The sequence below is a fragment of the Calonectris borealis genome, chromosome 29 (genome assembly GCF_964195595.1).
Source record: "Calonectris borealis chromosome 29, bCalBor7.hap1.2, whole genome shotgun sequence".
NCBI lineage: Eukaryota > Metazoa > Chordata > Aves > Procellariiformes > Procellariidae > Calonectris > Calonectris borealis.
In genome coordinates this window covers 3,738,146-3,757,185 of record NC_134340.1, presented here as the reverse complement: position 1 = coordinate 3,757,185, position 19,040 = coordinate 3,738,146, and the positions used below count along the sequence as shown (strand labels likewise).

Here is a 19,040-nt window from a genome sequence, read left to right as displayed (position 1 = left end):
GGGAGGAAGGAAAAACACCGGGAGCTGGAATACAAAATCCCAATGCAAAGAAATCCCATGGGAAAGCGCTCCCGGCGCCCCATCCCCAAAGGGTTCCCACTTCCCCGCGAAACGCGTTTCCAACCACCCCCAAACCCCCCAAACGGCAGCGGCGTGGGGCGAGGACGCAGCCGCCCTTCCCCGCTCGCTGCCCCGGGGCTGCACCGCTGAAGCTGGGGCTGGTGATGAACATCTTCGCGGTGAATTTTCCTCTTTCTGAACCCATTTCAGCTTCAGCATCCAAAACGCCCCGTGCCAGCAAGCAGCTGGGTGTCATCTTCACGCTGTGCAAAAGCTTTGCTTGGGTATTAAATTGTTTAAAGCATCCCTGGGTGCCGGCCTTCAAATGCCACCGGGGAAAAGGTTCCTCCGCAAATCAGCGAGGACGGACAACAGTGGTGACGGAGGGGCGGTCGGTGGGGTTTCTTTTTTAAATGACAGCCTGAATTTGGTACCCAAAGAGAGGGAAATCTTCCCCAGCCCCCAGGAAAGAGGATGCTGTGCTCCACAGCGGAGCAAAAGCCAAGAAAACCCCCATATCTTGATGGAGGAGGGGATGAAGAGCAGCCCCGAGGCAGGGAATTTGGGGCACGAAGGGCTGGGACGCCCAGAGCCCGTGGGGGTTGAAGCCCCGGGGGTGAAGCGGAGGAAAGAGGCACGGCCGCTGCCCAGGGCTTAATTAGTTGAATGTTGTTTATTGTCAGTGAATCTATGGTAGCATAAACGAAGGATGCGGTGTACAGCCCGATTGCGACGCGCCATCTAGTGCTCGCTACAGCGGTGCTCACGAGGAGTAAAAAAAAAAAAAAAAAATCATCAATTTAATATTTAATTTAAAAAAAAAAAAAAAGTCTTCTGTGAATAAACAATTGCAGAATTAATTCAGGTCACTTCTCGTAGGATTAGTGATAACCAAAGCATCCCATCAGCCTTCCCCCCCGAGGGGCCGGGCGACGTCAGTGAAGGTAAACGCTCGTACGACAAAATAAACCGCTCCTTAACGGGTTTTGCACGCCCTTGAAGAAAACCTTTACTGCACCAGGGCCTGACGGCAGCAACGTTTGTCCCACGACACCATTAAGTGCACTTATTTTAAGACCTCGGGATCACGTCGCAGCCTCCCCCCTCCCCGTCCCCTCCCCGCGGCCCCCGGCCGATGGCAGAAAAACCCTCCTGGGGGCAGGTTTGGTGCTTTTCCTCCAGGAAAGGTGCTCTGGAGCTCGAGTCGCTCTCGCTCTCCCCCCCCAACCCACCCCGCTTTAAAAAAAAAAAAAAAAAAATAGGTGCCAGAAAAATTCCTAGTCCCACGCCCCAAAAACACCGCGTGGGCAGTGGCTTTAGTGTGTTTATGGAAAGGACCCGGCGGATGGTAGATATCATCTTTCAATAAATATAATTCCTATTTAATAGTCCCTTAAAAAAGAAAGAAAGAAAAAAAAAATTAGTTTCACCATAAAGGAAACAAAAACGACCTGAAAAAATCCTTCGTGGTTCTGAAGAAATGCAGCCGCTTCGGTGGGACCCGCGGGGCGCCTGGGGAACAGCCAAAACTCTGCCCTTCATAGAAAAAAACCACTCCTCAAAGATTTTTCATCCTTGCCTGAAGTTCAGGGGTGGGTTTTGTGGATGTTAGAAAAAAGCTACGAATTCTACTAACCACGATAAAAACCGGCCACGCCGGGCACTGAAGACCCTGCAAAATCCCCCGGCGCGCGCCGGGGCTGCGGGGCCGCGCGTCCACCCCCCCCAAACCGCAGAACAACTTTTTTGGGGGAGCTTTGCCCTTTTCCCCCCAACGCGGCGCCGGGCGGGCGGCGCACGAGCCCGTTTCTCGTCTCCCTTCCCGGCGCCCGCGGGCGGGGGACAGGTTTGCATCCCCCCGTCGGGGCTCACCCGCTCCTCGGAGAGGGACCACCATGGGGTCAAACTTCACCAAGAACCGAAGCGCCCGGCCAAACTTGCTTTTCCCCCCCTAAAAGCGCCTCGGGAGGAGGAAGAGCGACAGCATCTCCGCACTACGGGATGCGAGATGGTGGGGGACGCCCAGGTGGGGAACCTGCTGCCGGCTTTCCCCGTTCGCTCCCCCGAAGACGATGTCACGCACAGCTCCGTCGCGTCTACAAGACTAACGCAAAGCTCCCCCAAACCTCCGCTCTTTTAACACCCCACATTTCCCGGCGGTGCTTTGTTACCCCCCTTCCAGCGAGCAGATCCGAAAACCGGCGCCAGGCGCTTCCCACCGCAACGCAACCTCCGGCACCCATCGGCGTGGCCCCGCGGCAGGACGGAGTTAACCAAAAGGGAGAGAAATTCCCCCCCAAAAAACCCCGGAACCGCCGGCGAAGCATCATCGGCTTTTGCCTCCCCTCCTCCCGCGCTCTCTGCTTGGGGGGGCCCGGAGCATCCCCCGCTCCCACCGCAGCCGAAGGATGCTCCCCGCCCCCGCACTAAAGCTGCCGCTCCGATCGCAGGAAAAATAAGCGGCAGAAGTTGGTCTGTAAACCAAGCGACCCCCATACAGTGAGGATCTTGTTTGGGTTTTTTTTAAACGTTTCAGCTTAATATTTGGGCTGAAGCGAGGGATCGCCGCGGGGTAACCGGGGCGAGAGCCTGCGGCGCTTAACCAGGGCTGTACCTTCTCCCCCGGGTGAAAGTACGTCGGAATTGCCGAATTTGGGGGAAGATTTCCGACCTGGCGTTTGCTCCGAGATGAGAGGACTCGGGAGCCACCCCGAAGTCACCCACGGGAGCGGGTGCCGACCCCCGGTCGCATCGGCCGGACACCGAAGCCCTTTCGCAGGACGCAGCTGGGCAAGGCTCATCCGCGCTTGGCGACTTCATAAACCCAAAGAGAACAACTTAAAATCAGAGTTAACCCAGCACCGGGGTATCTACAACCCCTCGACAAGAGGCTTCGTCAGGACCACGCTTAACGACCCCGCGCAGCCGCCTCCTCTAGAAAAGGCCTTAATTTGTGGGTTTTTAGCTAGACATTAAACTGGTAAAACTGGTACTTGGAACCAAGCCTTAGTGTGTTTGTGAGAATAAGGCTTCGGGTGATCTCCAGGGTTAAGTACACTTCCACCTCCTCTGCCCGGTTCTCTCCTCCCTTCTCCCCGGGAAGGGCAGCGGGCAGGATCAGCACGGGAAGGGATTGCATAGTTTGATGCCTTCTGAAAAACAAAATTTAAAAAAAAAGAAAAAAAAAAAAAAAAGAGGGAATGTTGTAAAGCTTCGAATTACCGGTAAATTCATGTTTTATTTTCACGTGGTAAAACGCTGAACCTTGTGTACAGGATCGAGTCCGGCTGGGGAGCTGTAGTTACAAAAAGAAAAAAAAAGAAAAAAAAAAAGAAAAAAAAGATCTGTGCAAACATTGCAGTGCTAAAGTTAAACCCACCCGCAAGACGTGCGCGGGAGCGTACGGTTCACCCTACGCCGCAGGGGCCGGGACGGGGGAGAAGGGAACGTAGCGGCCCACGTCGGGTCTGTGAGTTAGTGACGGGTTCATTTTTTTTTCCTTAACGTTTCGCTCTGTAGCCCTATTATCAAAAATATCTTTTAATATTCCTCAGCCTAAGGTCAGTTACGTGGCTCAGCAAAATGGAGCCGAGTTAATTTGATTCAGCAGAACAGAGGTAGTACGGCAGTAGCTTGCTCAAGTAGAAAGAGTTATCGCGGGCGCGGGTGTCCACGTACGGCTGCAAGCGCCCGGCAGCCCGCTGCGGATTTACCTCCCGGAGCTGCGGGATGCTTTGTCCTCTCCACGTCCCCACGCCGCTGGTTATTGCTGGGCGGAGACACTGACCTTGGGTTTTTTTTGTCTCGATTCTTACTAAGTCGGGTCGACCGTACCGCGAACAGAACGGTTTTGCACAGTACTTCTGCAGGAAAAAAAAACTCAAAACCACTCAAGCACTGTGACCACCCCCTCCGTCTCCCTCCCACCCCAAGAAGAGTTTAAAAATAACATTTTAAAAACAGAGCTGAGCCCGTCGGAAGGGCAGAGCCCCGAGCCTGCGGCTCGGAGATGCTCAGAGACACCCGATGGGGCCGGGCTCGGATGAGTTCAACAAAAAAAAAAAAACACCCCAATAACGTCCAATTCCAACTAAGTTTCGCTCAGTACCAGCAAAAAGAAATACAAAATAAAAACAGTGTTTTTAAAAAAAAAAAAACCTCTCAATTAAAAGGTCTGTGACGTTCAAACTGAAATTCCTGGGGCGTCCTCCCTCAATTCTGGGCAGTTGGTGACGGAGTCCAGCTGGAGGGACCCGGCGGGCGCTGCTCCCCCCTCGCCTCCTCCGAAAGCTTTGGTCTGGTTTATTGAATCGTTTTGAAGAACCCCCCCACTTCCACCCTGTGCTCTCAAACTCGCTGATCCTGGTCACCTCTTGCCAGGAGAAGCCTCGTTAAAAGCATCCTCCTCCCCCTCGCAGGCTCCCCGGCAGCGGGGGCTTCTCTCGCCTCCCCTCCCTCCCGCCACCCTCCTGCACCACCTCCATCACACCGGCCAAATCCCATCTCCCAGCCAAATCCCCGCTCCCTCCTTCCACCGACAGGGAGGGGAGCGTGTGGAGGGGGGGCTTTAAAAAAAAAATAATATATCTATATTATTGCATTCCCCATCTTTCATGGGTCCCAAGAGCAGCGCCGGGGCGGGGCGCTCAGAACCTGTGCACTAGAGCCTCCCGCTCCTTGCGCTTCAGCTCCTCTTTGTAACAGCAGGAGCAGAAATTCCCAGTTTCTGGATGTCCGTAAAAACTGCAGTTCGGCTGCTTGCATTTGGTCTGCTGAACGTTATAAAGAACTCGGCTTTTATTTTTGTCCGCCGGCGTTCCTTTCTGCGAGCTGTCCTGCTCGAGGTATTCCCTGTAGCCGTTGCTGTGCGGGGGGAGGCAGGCTGAGCCGTCGCACTCCGGCGGGTAGGTGGGATGGACGTCCGTGTCCGTGGGGGAAAATCTCCCCAGGTGGGAAGGGCTGGTTTGGTAGGGGTTCGGCCGCGCCTGGGCGCAGTGTCTGGGCAAGGTAGCGTAGGGGGGAAGGCTGCTGCAGGACCCCCCGGCTACCTGCCGCCTGCTGTCTTGATAGCTGGGGGGATGCGATCCCTCCGTGCTGGTGACCACGGAGGGTCTGGGAAAGGTGAAAACGCCCGAATAGCCGGAGGGAAAAGCTGCTATTTTAGCGCCTATGGCCAGATCCGGGGTCTGGATGGTGTAGGCGGGGGGAGGCTGGGGGTAAGCGGGGTTGAGCATCGCTTCCTCGCCCTTGTGGGCGTTCGCCTCCGGCTCCAGCTTCTTGGCCGGGGCAGCGCTCCCCAGCGCCTTCTTCTCCGCCTCCTTCTGCTTCTGCTCGGCCATAAAGCGTTCCTCGGCATCCAGAAGGTACCGCTGGATCATCTCCTCCTGGTACTGGTGCCGGTTGCTGGTCTTGAGGTGGCCGGCGAAGATGAACTTGCGCTCTCCCTGCATGGCAGCCCGGAGGATGCTCAGGCTCAGCCTGACGTCGTTGCTGTATTTGTAGGGGTCCGGCGGCTTCTCGGGGGCTGCTCTACCCGGGCAGGTTTTCTCCACAGGAGCTGACAAGTCTCCTTGGGAAGATTCCTCTTTGCTGCCTTTCCTTGACTTCAAGGATCCTTTCTTCTTCTTCTCCAAGGTATCTCCCTGCCCGTTGCTCACCCCTCCCTTGATGGTTTTGCTGTGCATCAAGCCACCCATGTTCTTTTTTAGCTTACTTCCCAAAGTCTTGCCGAAGCTGCCCAGCTTATTGGCAACCGAGTCTGCCCGTTTTTTATCTTTTTCCTTATCCTTTTCTCGGTCTTTCTTTGGTTTCTCTTTGTCCTTGCAACCCCTGCTGCCACCGTTGCTGGCTGAACTGCTGCAGACCGACTCCTTGTCCGACTCTCCCGACTCCGCAGCTGAACGAGCATCGTCGCCCGCGGAGGCTGTAGGGGATTCCGGCTGGGCCAAAGGTGCCTGGGGAGAAAGAAAACCCATCTATCAAAGCCCAGGAAGCTCCCAGATAAGCATTTTCAAGCTGAAGGTGAAACAGAGAAGTAGGCGCTTGCTCCGAGGACGGAGGGGACAACGTTCGAACACACTCAGCGTGACAGGTCCCCAGCAGCCGTCCCGCACATCCATAAATGACTTCGCTTGCTCAAGGCTTCAGGGGAAAAGCTAGAGAAGAAGAAGAGGGTGAGGAGGGGGCCAACAAATTCCCCCTCTGGTCACCCAAAAGTGCGGTGGGCACAGCTGGCGCCCGCTTCCCTGGGGTCACGGCATCCTCCGTTGCTTCGCGTCAACGGTTCGTACACCGGTAAGGCTGACGGGGACGGGTCACGGTATTTCTAAGCAAAGCACGTGGCCAGTTAAGGAGGGCACAACCAAACCGTCACCGTTCGAGCTTTGCTACAGAGATGACACCTCGGCAGTTTCAGACAGACCAAAACAGCTCACACTGAAGTTTGGGGACTTTTCTCCTAAAAAGGGGAGAGGAAAAAACCCCTCCGTGCTGTCAAGGCAGCTACCGCCATCTGCCAACGCACCGCCACGGAGATTTGGGAAGTGACGGGAGTTTTCCTGCCGAGGAAAGGTCCCAGGAAAACTCCAGTCAAACCGTGTGCCTCAAGGCAGCTTCTGGTGGTCGTAAACCAACCGTCTGTGTTTGCCCTGGAGCAAGCAGCGTCGTCTTCCCTGCCAGCCACCTCCACGGGAGGCTGCCCTGCGGGATGTACAAGGGCTGTGCTTCGAGGTTGCATGAAGAGTAAAAAAAGGCATGAAAAGCTCTAGGGAAAAAACCACGCGCACAAAAAACAAGTCGTTCATCTGCTCAGCGCAGTATTAGCCGCAATTTCTGGAGGCACAGACAACCTCACGTGAAGGAGAGCCAGCCAGCTGAGCACTTCACGTCTGCTGCCCCGCAGAAAGGAGCTTTAAATGATTAAAGAGTAACGAAAATCCTCCTTGTCTCTTTACCTGCGTGTCACAAGGCAATGTGATCCATTTAACATTCATGTAGCTGTGCAGCAAGTGCAGCTTCGCTTCCAGTGATAACGTCACACTAAAATTTAAAAGAAGGATAAAAAAAAAAAGTGAGAGTCAAGTTTCATTTGAATAACTGAGGTTCTCTCCTCCATATTTACAGTTATTTGCTGGTCGTCTTTATATTAAAATGCATGTTTTAACACAACAGGTAAAATTGCATCGAGACAGCAGCGATACAAAAGGTAACATTTTTGTAGCCTTCTAAGCCTTTCAATTAAATCCCAAATGAATAAATAAGAAGATTCCTGAATATCAAAATCAAGCTTGCGACGAATTAAAATGAACTCGACAAATAATCTTACTTGTACCTGAGACAAGTAACAAAAAAGCAGACGTCACAGATCTAAATAGAGCTAGTTTCAAAATGATTCTCCTCTCCACAAAAACAACTTCAGAAAAGAGTAAAGATGTTTTCTCAAAAATTTCCACTTGTCAAAAAAAAAAAAAAAGAAAAAATTCTTTCCACTACAAACACAGGGACAGAGTCTTTTCTGCTGGCTCCAAACCCCGCAAAATGAGATACTGTATCGGTAAAACCCCCGCTGAATTTTAACACTTTGATCTTGGAGGTTTCCAGGCTTCCTAACCCAAACTCAGAGGACGGACAAGTCATGCTTCCAGCTCTCTGACCACCGCACCCACTGCTGCCGACTTCTGGCTCAAAAACAGGAAACTCGCGGCTACCAAACCACGACACTTCTTGCCCAAAGTCGGAGTCAAAAATAGGAGGGTGTCTGACCGCCAGCCGTCCTCCCAGCTCCAGGGCCCACGCTCCGAATACTTGCTAGCTTCGAGTGGGGCTGGCGGAATGGAAAAATACACCTTTTTTGTGTGGGAATACGACAGCCGATCCCTCCGTTGCTCCTTGTTTCTGAGCTGCGCCTCGTCTGAGGCTCCAGGATTTGGAGCCGTCATCCTTTACCTTGTGGGAACGAAGCTGATGAGATGTCACAATCCTCCCCAAACCGTACCGAGATCAGGGCATCAGAGGAGAACGGCGTAAAAGAAAAAGCTGTTCCATCCCCCCGAAGAGGTTCGTACCCCGAGTACAGCTTCCACGCGGACACAAGAAATCCCCAGCTGGGGACAGAGCGCGGAACCCTCCAGCTGTGACCGCGCCGGTCTGCGGTTAACCAACCTGGCCAGCTTGACGTTGTCACTGTCGTCTTTTCCCCACTGCCACTCCTTCCCGGGATCCACGGCAAAGTGCACGGGGAGCAGCTTGTGCTCGGAGTCTGTCAGGGGGATCACAGCTGCACGAGGGAGAGAAAGCCCACTTTTAATGCCCGAAAGGACAAAATCTGGCACGTTGGCAGCACCCAACAGGAACAACATCAGCTCCGATGGCAACTGGTGTCACGCCAAATCACACAGCGACTGCCAACGCTTGGGATCATGGAATCATCGCGGAATGGTTTGGGGTGGGAGGGACCTTCAAAGACCACCTAGTCCAACCCCCTGCCATGGCAGGGACATCTTCAACCAGAGCAGGGTGCTCAGAGCCCCGTCCAACCTGACCGTGGATGTCCCCAGGGATGGGGACACCTCTCTGGGCACCCTGTGCCAGTGTCTCACCACCCTCAGCGTAAAAGATTTCTTCCTTGTATCTCGTCTGAATCTGCCCTCTTTCAGTTTAAAACCATTCCCCCTTGTCCTGTCGCTACCAAAAGTCTGTCCCCATCTTTCTTACAAGTACTGAAAGGCCGCAGTGAGGTCTCCCCAGAGCCTTCTCCTCTCCAGGCTGAACAACCCCAGCTCTCCCGGCCTTTTTCCATCCCTCGGATCATTTTTGTGGCCTCCTCTGGCCCCGCTCCAACAGGTCCGGGTCTTTCCCGTGCTGAGGCCCCCCGAGCTGGACGCAGCGCCCGGGGGGTCTCACCAGAGCGGGGCAGAGGGGGAGGACCCCTCCCTCGCCCTGCTGGCCACGCTGCTGCCGATGCAGCCCGGGATTCGGTCGGCTTTCTGGGCTGCCAGCGCACGTTGCCGGCTCACGTCCAGCTTTTCACCCACCAGCACCCCCAAGTCCTTCTCCGCAGCGCTGCTCTCCACGCTGTGTTGATATAAATCTTGTTTAGCGCCTACCTTGATCTTTTGTGGGTTCCTTCTGCTCCATAGATACCAGGGCAGAAAAATGGGCTTGGTCGTAAGCCAGTACCAACGGAGAACGATGGCATTTGTTGGCTGGGACTTCCAGGGGAAGATAGATCCCTCCAAAGGGAATCGGGGCAAAGGCTGGAAAGAAATCAGGGCAGTTAGTTTTTGTAATAGGTTAAAGAGTTAAGAGTTGTTTATACTGAAACTGCTCCAGAACAAGCTGTTTGCTTCATTCAAGGTTTCACCTGCAATTATCTGTCAGCTCGAGGGACACTAAAAAAAACCACAACCCAAAATAGGCATCTATTTTACACCAGGAGGAACACAGTTGCAAGATGAACCTCTACTTTCTATAAAAAACCCTTCTTCACTCCTCCACAAGACAACTTAAATTGGCACACAGAATGATGGTAATTGATTAATCTTTTCTGACAGGAAATTAAGTCTGCTAGTGGAAAATACGACACGCAGGGAACGGAATTTCCCATCACTACGCACACGCGTGGGGGCAAAAGAGGTAGAAAAAAACCCCCATCACGCGGATGCTCCTAGAAATAGCAAAGATCAGGCTGCAATGCCGAGCTGTGTGTCTCATACCCTCCCTGGGAATCACCCACAGCACCCTGCAGCAGCTCGGCGCGCCCCGTGCCCTGCTCTCCGATTCAAGATCCAGCTTCCTTGAGCAAAAAGACCCCGTGAGAGCGCGCAGCAGGGAGGAAACACCCAGCCTGAGCACGCATAAGTCATGGAGACTTTTCAAAGAGAGTGCCATCCTTACCTTCCCCCCCCGAGTCCCGCAGCATCGTGTCTGCCACCACCACTATGGGTCTCTTCAGCACGTGGGCGAGGACGAAAACGTGAAACTCCTCCAGGCTCTCGTACACCGGCTCTTCCGAGCTTTCAACACTTTGAGAAATGAGAAAGGAATTAATTTTTACTCCTGGCGTATTTAATCATTGCTTTTCAAACCAGGAAGGGGTCTTTATAGGCAGTCAGGTAGAGGCGGATCATATTAACAGCATTAAGTGTGATCTCAGCTCTAATTTCAGATTTTAGATGTCGATCCCCAAAAACGTGCTAGTCTAAGACAAGGGTTGTACCCAGAAAACACCGCATTGCTGCGTGGGAGTCTCTTATCTAAAGAGCCTCAAAAGTGGTGTTTGTTTGGGACGGCTGCGGCAATAAAGTGCCCTTGAAACACAGAGCGAGCGCTGCAGAAATCCTCACCTTCTGTTTATTACTTTCATTTCAGAACCACCAACATGACGAACACGAGAAAACCTTAGTTTTCTGCTCAAAGTTACCCCACAAAAGGGGTCGCGTAGCATTTAAATCGTTTCCCGGGATGCTGTACGGACCTCTCGTTCTTCCTCGTGATCCTTCATCCTTCCCCTTAAAACCCCACAAGCCGGACCAAGGCAGCAATCCCCAGCCTTGCCCCTTGAGAATTATCCCGAGCTGTACACGAAGGAAGATACTCGCTGTGTTTTACATCCAGACTTATTATTTTTTAACTCAGTCCCCTCCAACGTACCCTCCGCAGCCGCCCCCGTTGGTGCCGTAGTGCACGCGAGGCTCGCTGGATGCCAGCTTGATCAGCTCGTTCCACTCCTTCTGCCACTCCTCTTCGGTGTAAACAAGACCGGACTGGAAAATGGCAAATAAAACCCAAAAATCTTCACAGGAAATATTTTCCAATCTCTTCAGTGCAGTTTTATACACGCAGCCACAACTTTTCTCTATGGATTTATGCAAAAACAATCAACGTATTATGCAAAAAAGTGGACATTTCCAAATCTGTTCTCAAGCCAGCCGGGGAGATAATCTGCCCGATACGGAAATTTGCCTTTTTGCGGGGTGGAAGTAAACATTTCAACCCACAGAGTGAGAGGAAACCTTTACTCTTACACTAAATCCTTCCAGTATTAAAGACAACATAATCTATTGACAGGAGACAGGGGGACAGATTATTTGACTCGCTAAAATACAGGTTTGCCTTTAGAACTTATTTTCCTTTAAAAAACAACAACAGACACCATAGCATCCAGAAATATTCAGTTCAAGGGTTGCTCTGGTATTTCAACGCACGGCGAACCTGCATTTTACTCACATTTCCTTACATTATGACGGCAAAACGTCCATTCGGCAATTGCACCGCGTGCAACGTGAGACGTCGGAGCCCGAACCGGCGTTCCACCGCGAGGGAAACCCTCGCGCAGCCCTCTCCTCCAACAGCTGCGATGCCCTGAAGCCGTCCGCTGTCCCTCTACAGAACATGCTGCTTTTGGTACAACCATCCCACTTTACACAGCCTGCATCGAGTATTAGATTCAGGAATTGCACCTTTTTTCCTTAACGCAGAAGCTTTTCAAATAGCTTCCAAGACACCCCCGGAGTTGAAAGGCACCAGAAGCCACATTCATCCCAAGGAAGGGGAGAAATACCTTAAAAACACAAGACCGGGCAAAAAGCTAAGCTCAAGCCTGCCGTATTTAAGGTCATAAGCTGCGAAACGCAACGGGAAGGGCAGCAGCCTTACCCTCCTCCTCCTTTTCCCGGCTCCGTAATCGGAGCTCCAGCATCCAAACACAACATCCTAAGTCCTCAAAGCTGCCAAGAAAACCTTCAAGCCGTGCACCAGCAGTCACGATGCCACGTTCAGCTCTCCACTTGTTCACTAAGGTATTAATTAAGTTTCTCCACTCCCGGTTAAGTCGTCAACACGAATTCTTTCATCGCTGATCTAAAGCGTGCGAAGGAAAGCACGGGAGGAGAATATTGCACCCAGGGCAGGTTGTGAAATTCAGAGCAACATCCCTCACCCTGGGCTGCTTCTTTCAGAGCTTATTTGGAAAGGCGCTCAGAAGCCTCGGCTTCCAGCCAACCGCGTAAGCGGTACCTGCGGTTCCTGGACCGCTGCACCACCGACACCCACACCTACTGCCCAGACCCTCCGGCTTGCGCCGAGGGCCGCGACCAGGGCGTGACACTACCACATCCCATATCCCGAGTATTTTCAAGTCTGCAAGTCACGGTCCTTCGCCGACGGCTAATTCTGGAGCACGCAGTTTAAAGCGACGCATAAAAGCATGCTTTTAATAGTAAAATCTTGATTATTTATTAACTACTCTGCTTCAAACAGGGAAATACGTATTTTTTCAAGCTGTCAAGATAAGGATCTTTGTGCCCTTCCAAAAATAAAAGGGAAGCTGGAGAGTAAACAACATCCTTCAGTGTCAGGTGGAAACAAAAGTCTACCCTGTTCACAAACCCGCCTCGACACGGCGGGGCCGTCCCGCGCCCCGGGAGGCCAGCGGGTAACCTTCCACCTTGACAAAGTCACGTCCCTGCCTGGGGGGCTGCGTCACCGCGTCGAAAAGCCTTTAATGGGGCAAGTTCATGAATTTCCTTTTTTGGTGGGGGAGTTTGCTCCACTCTTCGACCGAGGAGCATCTTGCTGATCTTTATCGCCGCAGAGACCTACGCCACAGCGTCACTTTTCTCTTAAAAGCCCAGCGGGGCCATCCCATCCTGCTGGATCCTAAATGCCTGAAGGTGACATTTGTTTTCCATCAATATTGGACACAACACGGTTCTAATAAAGGGTTTTCCCACCCTGTAATAAAGCGAATTTTGCCACAGTTCAGGCTGAAGCACACGTCTCATCGCGGCACAGCCACGCACCACAAGCCAGGGGAGTCGCCCAGAATTCAGGACAGACTTTATCACGATAGGAAACGCCCCCCAGACCCACGGGATATGTTATCAAGACCTTCCCCTTCGCAAAGAGGACGGTGTTGGGTCTGGTTCCTACCTCCTTGTTCTGCTGCGTCTGCTGCCAACGCCACCTCCGCTTCAGGGCTTCCCTTTCCACGCCTTTATCCATCAAGGTGTAAAGGGATTTGCGAAGCATGAGATCTCTGTCGTGGAAACCCCACATACCTGCACGGGGGGGAAGAAACAGCAGCGGAGGATTAGCAGCACCTGGCATCGCTCCACCGACCCGCTGAGATCCCACAGAGAGCCGGTCGCATGCCCAGGGGGCCAAGGCGGCCAGCGGCACCCTGGCCTGTGTCAGCAGTCGTGTGGCCAGCGGGAGCAGGGAGGTGACCGTGCCCCTGTGCTGGGCACTGGAGAGGCCGCACCTCGAATCCTGGGTTCAGTTCTGGGCCCCTCACCACAAGGAGGACATGGAGGGGCTGGAGCGTGTCCAGAGGAGGGCAGCGGGGCTGGGGCAGGGCCTGGAGCACAAGTCTGATGGGGAGCGGCTGAGGGACTGGGGGTGTTCAGCCTGGAGAAGAGGAGGAGAGGGGAGACCTCATGGCTCTACAGCCCCCTGACGGGAGGTTGGGCGAGGGGGGGTCGGTCCCTTCTCCCAAGGAACAGCGATGGGACGAGAGGAAATGGCCTCCAGTTGCGCCAGGGGAGGTTTAGACTGGACACGGGGAGCAATTTCTTTCCTGAAGAGTGGTCAGGCCTTGGACCAGGCTGCCCAGGGCAGGGGTGGGGTCCCCAGCCCTGGGGGGATTTAACAGCCGTGTGGGTGAGGCGCTTGGGGACATGGGGTGGTGGGCACGGGGGTTGGGTTGGGGGTTGGACTCGATGGTCTCAGAGGTCTTTTCCAGCCTGAAGGATTCTATGGTTCTACAACCTGCCACAAACCAGGGGAAGCGGGTAAATTGGGAAACAGAGGCAGAGAAATGCAAGTTTCTCAATGTAAATAACAAAATTCCTGGTTCAAAGCCTGCATTTTCCACCCGCAGCAAGTTTTCGTGCAGCTGCACAGAGATGCCACCACCTCTGCTTTCAACTCTGAGGCATCTCACACATGCAACAAAATATTTGTTCACAAAATCCCTCCTTTACAGCAACATCTGATGGGAAAACGAGAGCGGGTTAAATGAGAGTGTGGTTTCGCAGTGTCTGAAATACAAAGGAGATGCACAACCCCGCTGATTTAAAAGTCTGGGAGCCTCAGAAGATTTACTACGGTCAGACTTGACAAGACGAAATGAAACCTGGGCTCTTGAAACTTCAACGTGCGAGAGGAGGGAAGGGGCAGCTCTGGCATTTCACATTTCCTTCAGAAACACAGGGAAACCCGCCAAAGGGAGGGGAAGAGGTATTTTCGAAGTACTCAAGCCATTGGCAACCTCTTTCCTTCAACCCATTCCCCTCCCACAGAGCCTGAGCATCGCGACCGCTCGCGCTCCTACTGCCGCGGCGGCCGGGGCGAGCAGCAGCATCCCGGTTTCCCATGGGAATGGATGGGAAACGCTCAGTCCTGCTGCCAAAGGACGGTCCTGAGCTCTCCTCCCAGCACAGCCGCTTCCCCAGTCTGAGCCGGAGAAGGGAGCTGGCACCGACACGATGCACGTTACCGGGTCGGAAGCGAACCAGTTCGTTGTTTCGCCTGCCTAAATTAAGTCAAGCTCTTACCCAGGGAGGCGGCATGGAGCAGGCAGTTCCCATCTCCCGTGGTGGCCAGGGGCAGCAGCCTTTGGCAGCTGGGATCCACGTTCGCCCACCAGTTCAGTCGACCTGTGGGAATATTGGAGAGCGTGGAAAGGGGGCCCATGACACAAGGTGGGACTGGGGCGTTCATCCCCTCAAAACCCGCCGAGGAGGACGGGAGCCCGCTTCATTTACAGGGGGAGCACCCGAAGAGGTGAGCGGTTACAGAGCCATCCCGCGGCTGGAGGAAGGAAGGAGCCAAGATGGTAACAAGGCGATAAAAAAAGGGGAGACTGGAGTTACAGCAACTTCATGGGGATGCAGGGAAACGGCCAGGCTGGTCTTAAGGTCATATAAATTAGAATTAATGCTGGAAATAGGAGCCAGCCCAGGCAGGGCTTTAACCCAGACCAGCGTTCTCCTCCTATCCATTTCTCCTCCCACCCTTTTCTTCTTGTAACCAAGTCACTCCTATTTAAACCATCTCACGTCGGTCATTTTTTCCCTGCTCACCGGTTTAGGTACAATACTCGGGAACTTTTGCTGATCCCAGCAGCTTTACCTATAAAAATGCAAACTGACAGTGCTTCGCTCCATTTAAAAATAGCAGCTTTTTGGTAATATAAGGCACTTGTAGTAATTCAAGTCGAGAGCATCTAAAAATAGAAGCTAGGAAAAAAAACAAATTAACATACGCGCTGCAGTCAAGTACAGCGCGACTGGAGGTTAAACATTTATCAGGGAAACGAAGTTGGGCTGAATTAGGACTTCGAACTCCCAACCTAGCCTGCGTCTCGCTCTGCTGTGCCCTCAAAAACAGGCGCTGCCTCCCTTGGCTGCCACTTTTTTCCGGTAGCTTTTCTGCAGCGGATCCCGTGCCACGAGCAGTTTTTTGGCAGGTAGGTGCTGTTCAGGCTTCCAACAAGTTGCATTTAAATCGCTCTTGCAGAAAACCAGCCCTTTCCCAGCACTTCTAACGAACCTCTCCCCTGCTCCCGAGCACGGTCCCTGCCAGGGACCCCAGCTCTCAAACACAGGATTTCTTGAAATTGTTTGTACGACCTCAGCAACAGCAGCTGTAGAAGAGCTAAATACAGAAAACTTGTTTTTAAACACCAGTAAACACAGGAAAACATAAAAACGCAGAGCTAACTGCAACGCCAGGCGGGTAATTTCTTTTCTCGGCGTCGGGAAAGGAACCCGTTGGAGTTGAAAAGTGTTTAGTACACAGCCTGGGGACAATAGCTCCGCTCGGAAAAGCCGGCTATTTTCACTCAATATAGCTCCTGGCACGGCGAAGTCGCAAGCCTGCGCCAAGTGGCGCGGGGCCAGCGGAGCGAATCGAGCAGCAAAACAGCGTCTCACAAAAGCTACCCAAAATGTAACGCTACCGTAGGCAGCGCCGAGCTGGGTTTTTTTAAAATCCATTCCACGTCGCTCTTGGAGAATTTGCTGCTCTTTTCAACGGCCGGGGGAGTCAGGCGAGTTTGCGTCTCTGGTCGGCGCTTGGGAGGTTGTGCAACCTCTCGTCCAGCCGAGTCAGGTCCGATTCGGAGGGGACACACCTTGGGGAGGCATTTCTATTCGCAGCGTGCGGTCACATCCCCGGCGAGGCAGGCAGAGTAATTTGTACAGATTCCCAGTTACGCAAGAGAAGTCATCGCGAAAGAAACCGCATTCCCCAAACCCTTCTCTGAATGTTTTGCTCGTGTCGAGGCGGTGGAAAGGCCAAGAGGCCCCCAGAAGTATTTAAAACAACATATTTCTCTGCACGTGGTTATTAGGAGCAAGCCCTGAAAGCTCTACAAGAAAAATAACTGGACTCAAGGGCACGAGGGATCTTCCCGCAACCATCGCTCAAGCGGCGAGGTCAGCGACGGCTCTTCCGCACGACTGAAGAAGTCCAGCAGCATCAAGAGGCTTCCTCTGCATCCAGCACCGTGACTCCTACGGGGTCCAGTTTTGCCCCGCAGCTGGTTTTGTCACAGAACATCCGTTTGTCCCAGCAGAAATCAGGAAGGTGCACAAAGGTGTAGGTTTGGTAAAATGCCGTCGTTTCTTCTAACAGGAACCGTCTAAATGGGTCACGGCAAGAGGAAGGCACAAAGACGGTGCTGCTCCCAGCCCGAAGACGAGGATTGACTCATAGAAAAGCCAAATGGCTCCCCTAAGGCTACCAGGGAATCCAGCGCCGTAATTACAAGGCCGTCCTCTCTGCGTGACGAAGGTAGCGCTCCCGGGGGTGACTCGGCCTCGCGCTCCTCAGCTTGACCTGACGGATCCAAGACGAACACCCACCACCAGCTCCGTGCGGTGACTGCAGACCGCTGGGGCTTTCTCCCCCCTGCTGAATCACCGGTGAGGTGAAGGAGCAGGATCGCTACCTAGAAGTGGCTTAAAAAAGAGACCAAAAGAGAAGAGCAGCTAGAAAAAGTGGCACCACTGAAGGAAGCGGAATGCTGAAGCAAGCTCGTTTCATCTGAAATGAGATAATTCACCCGCAGTCTCCTTATCTAATCCAGAGCCCGTCTCTTTGACGAAAACCATACCTGCAGAAAACATTTCTGTTTGGGGATCTGGCAGCGACAGGAGCTTGTTCGAGCGCATTTACACATCGGTGGCTACTTTCTCCCACGTTGCGGGAAGGATGGGAATCGAAGGCTTCCAACCAACCCTGCCATCGCTCTGCCTGCCGAAACGATGCACCCCACAGCAGCATCTCGCCGAGAGCTCGGTCCTCCTCCTCCCGGCAGTCGGGGCCACGTCCCTCCGCAGCACAGGCTCAGCCTGCCGGTCGTGCCGCTGAGGATGACAGCGGAGGGGCCGAAGGCATCGCAGCAGTGGTCCTGCGCCGCGGGCAGCGATCCGGCAGAGCCCAGCACCCAACTGCTGAGAACGTTTCACCTGCTTTTCGAAGCAAGGTGGACCCAGACGGGAGCTCGTCTCTCCTGCTAAGGGAACCAGTCCGGCCAATGACTTACGGGCGAAAATATTTGCAAGTCAGATGCCAGGTAAGTCAGACAGGGGTACGTGTACGCACGTGCCTCTGCTCAGGCACGGGCTAAACCCAGGCTGAAAAGCTTCTCAAAACCCGGGTGATGCATTACCAACGCACCCATTTCTTTGATTGCCCGCTCTGAGACGCGGGACATTTACGTCCCAAGAACGAGGAACGCGTCTGCCATTCCCTCGATGCCGTTCCCGCAGCAAAGCGAGCGCGCGGATCTCTTAACTCAGCAGTTTTTAATAGTCCGCCTCCAGATGTTTATTAAATATTAGTCTGAAGCGCGAAGCAGGAGGTTTCTTGCCAATACGCCGGGGGACTTTTGAAGGCGTGCTTGGCACCGTGTCCCTGACCCCGGGGAGAAAGCCTGACCTCGGAGCCAAGGCAAAGCCATCAAACCCAGGGCTTTCTTTCAGTTCTTCCTGATATTTTTTTCCAATAGCCTCGGGCAAGGCACCACCGACTGCTCCTCCACGTGTGCAAGGAGAAAAACCGCTCTGTGTCTTCAAAATACAGGGCAAGGCTTAATCCATTTAGGTTTGTAACGAAGAACGCTCAGGTTGCGGCAAGGGCCAAATTTTCAGCTCCGCCAAGACCTTTTCATACAACTCTGAGCACGCTAAAAGCTTTCCAAGAGGATGTCATTACAATTTACAGCCACTTTAAAGCACGCTTACTCTGCCCACAGTGGTGTAAAGGGATCTCTGGAGAGAAGGAGAAGAGCATCTGAACATTTATTGGTCTATAATATATTTGCTTAATCCCCTAAGGACAGCACATACTAAATAAATAACGGGAGTCACCGTAGATCACAGCAGAAACCCCTACTTTGAATTAAGTTTGGAATATTTTATACATGCAGTTCAGCCCTTTAATAAAGATAAACACCCATTTATAACAAACCCACATAAATAATGCAGATACGCTTTAGTCTTCAAAAGGCAATTTCTAAAAATCAATTACTCGACGTTAACGTCGTCTCCGCGCGCCAGGAAGCATCCCCGGCCCACGGATCCCCTTGTTCCCTCACCCAGAGTTTGTGCTGAAACACAGCGACCCAATCCCCGCCGCGCTGCGCAGATGTAGGTCAGTATGTTTGATTTGCATTTATCTGCTTCGCCATCGACGAACGGCAACGCCGCTGTAACGAGATCGCTTGGATCAAGTGTTCATTTCCAAAACAGGAGAATATTTATTACAGGAACACTTGAGCAGGAGAGGGCTAAAATTTGACATTAAGAACACACGGTACCTCTGAGGGAATAGTTTTCTAGGTACGTGCATCGGTGACAGAAACAAAGGAGAGGTGTAAAGGCTCCTGAGATCTTGCCTGGTGTCCTTCTGCCCCCCACCCCGTGTAAGCTGCCCTGCTAACATGTATTAGGTTTTTTCCCTGCCAGCACGGA

General features: G+C 53.0%; 1 protein-coding gene across 9 annotated transcripts in view; it reads right to left on the bottom strand.

The window, feature by feature from the left end:
• Positions 1-714: 714 nt before the first annotated feature.
• Positions 715-19,040, bottom strand: part of OTUD7B (OTU deubiquitinase 7B) — a 38,964-nt gene continuing 20,638 nt past the window's right edge. For 5 of the 9 annotated variants that reach the window (XM_075176359.1, XM_075176361.1, XM_075176360.1 and 2 more), the window contains 8 exons: positions 14,616-14,717; positions 12,991-13,118; positions 10,711-10,823; positions 9,955-10,082; positions 9,165-9,314; positions 8,221-8,335; positions 7,014-7,098; positions 3,279-6,014 (listed from right to left, as the gene is read on the bottom strand). In XM_075176359.1, coding sequence (XP_075032460.1) covers positions 4,707-6,014; positions 7,014-7,098; positions 8,221-8,335; positions 9,165-9,314; positions 9,955-10,082; positions 10,711-10,823; positions 12,991-13,118; positions 14,616-14,717 — 2,129 coding nt within the window. In that variant the 3' untranslated portion in view covers positions 3,279-4,706. The other 4 variants (XR_012677642.1, XR_012677643.1, XM_075176362.1 and 1 more) reach the window with 4 other exon arrangements.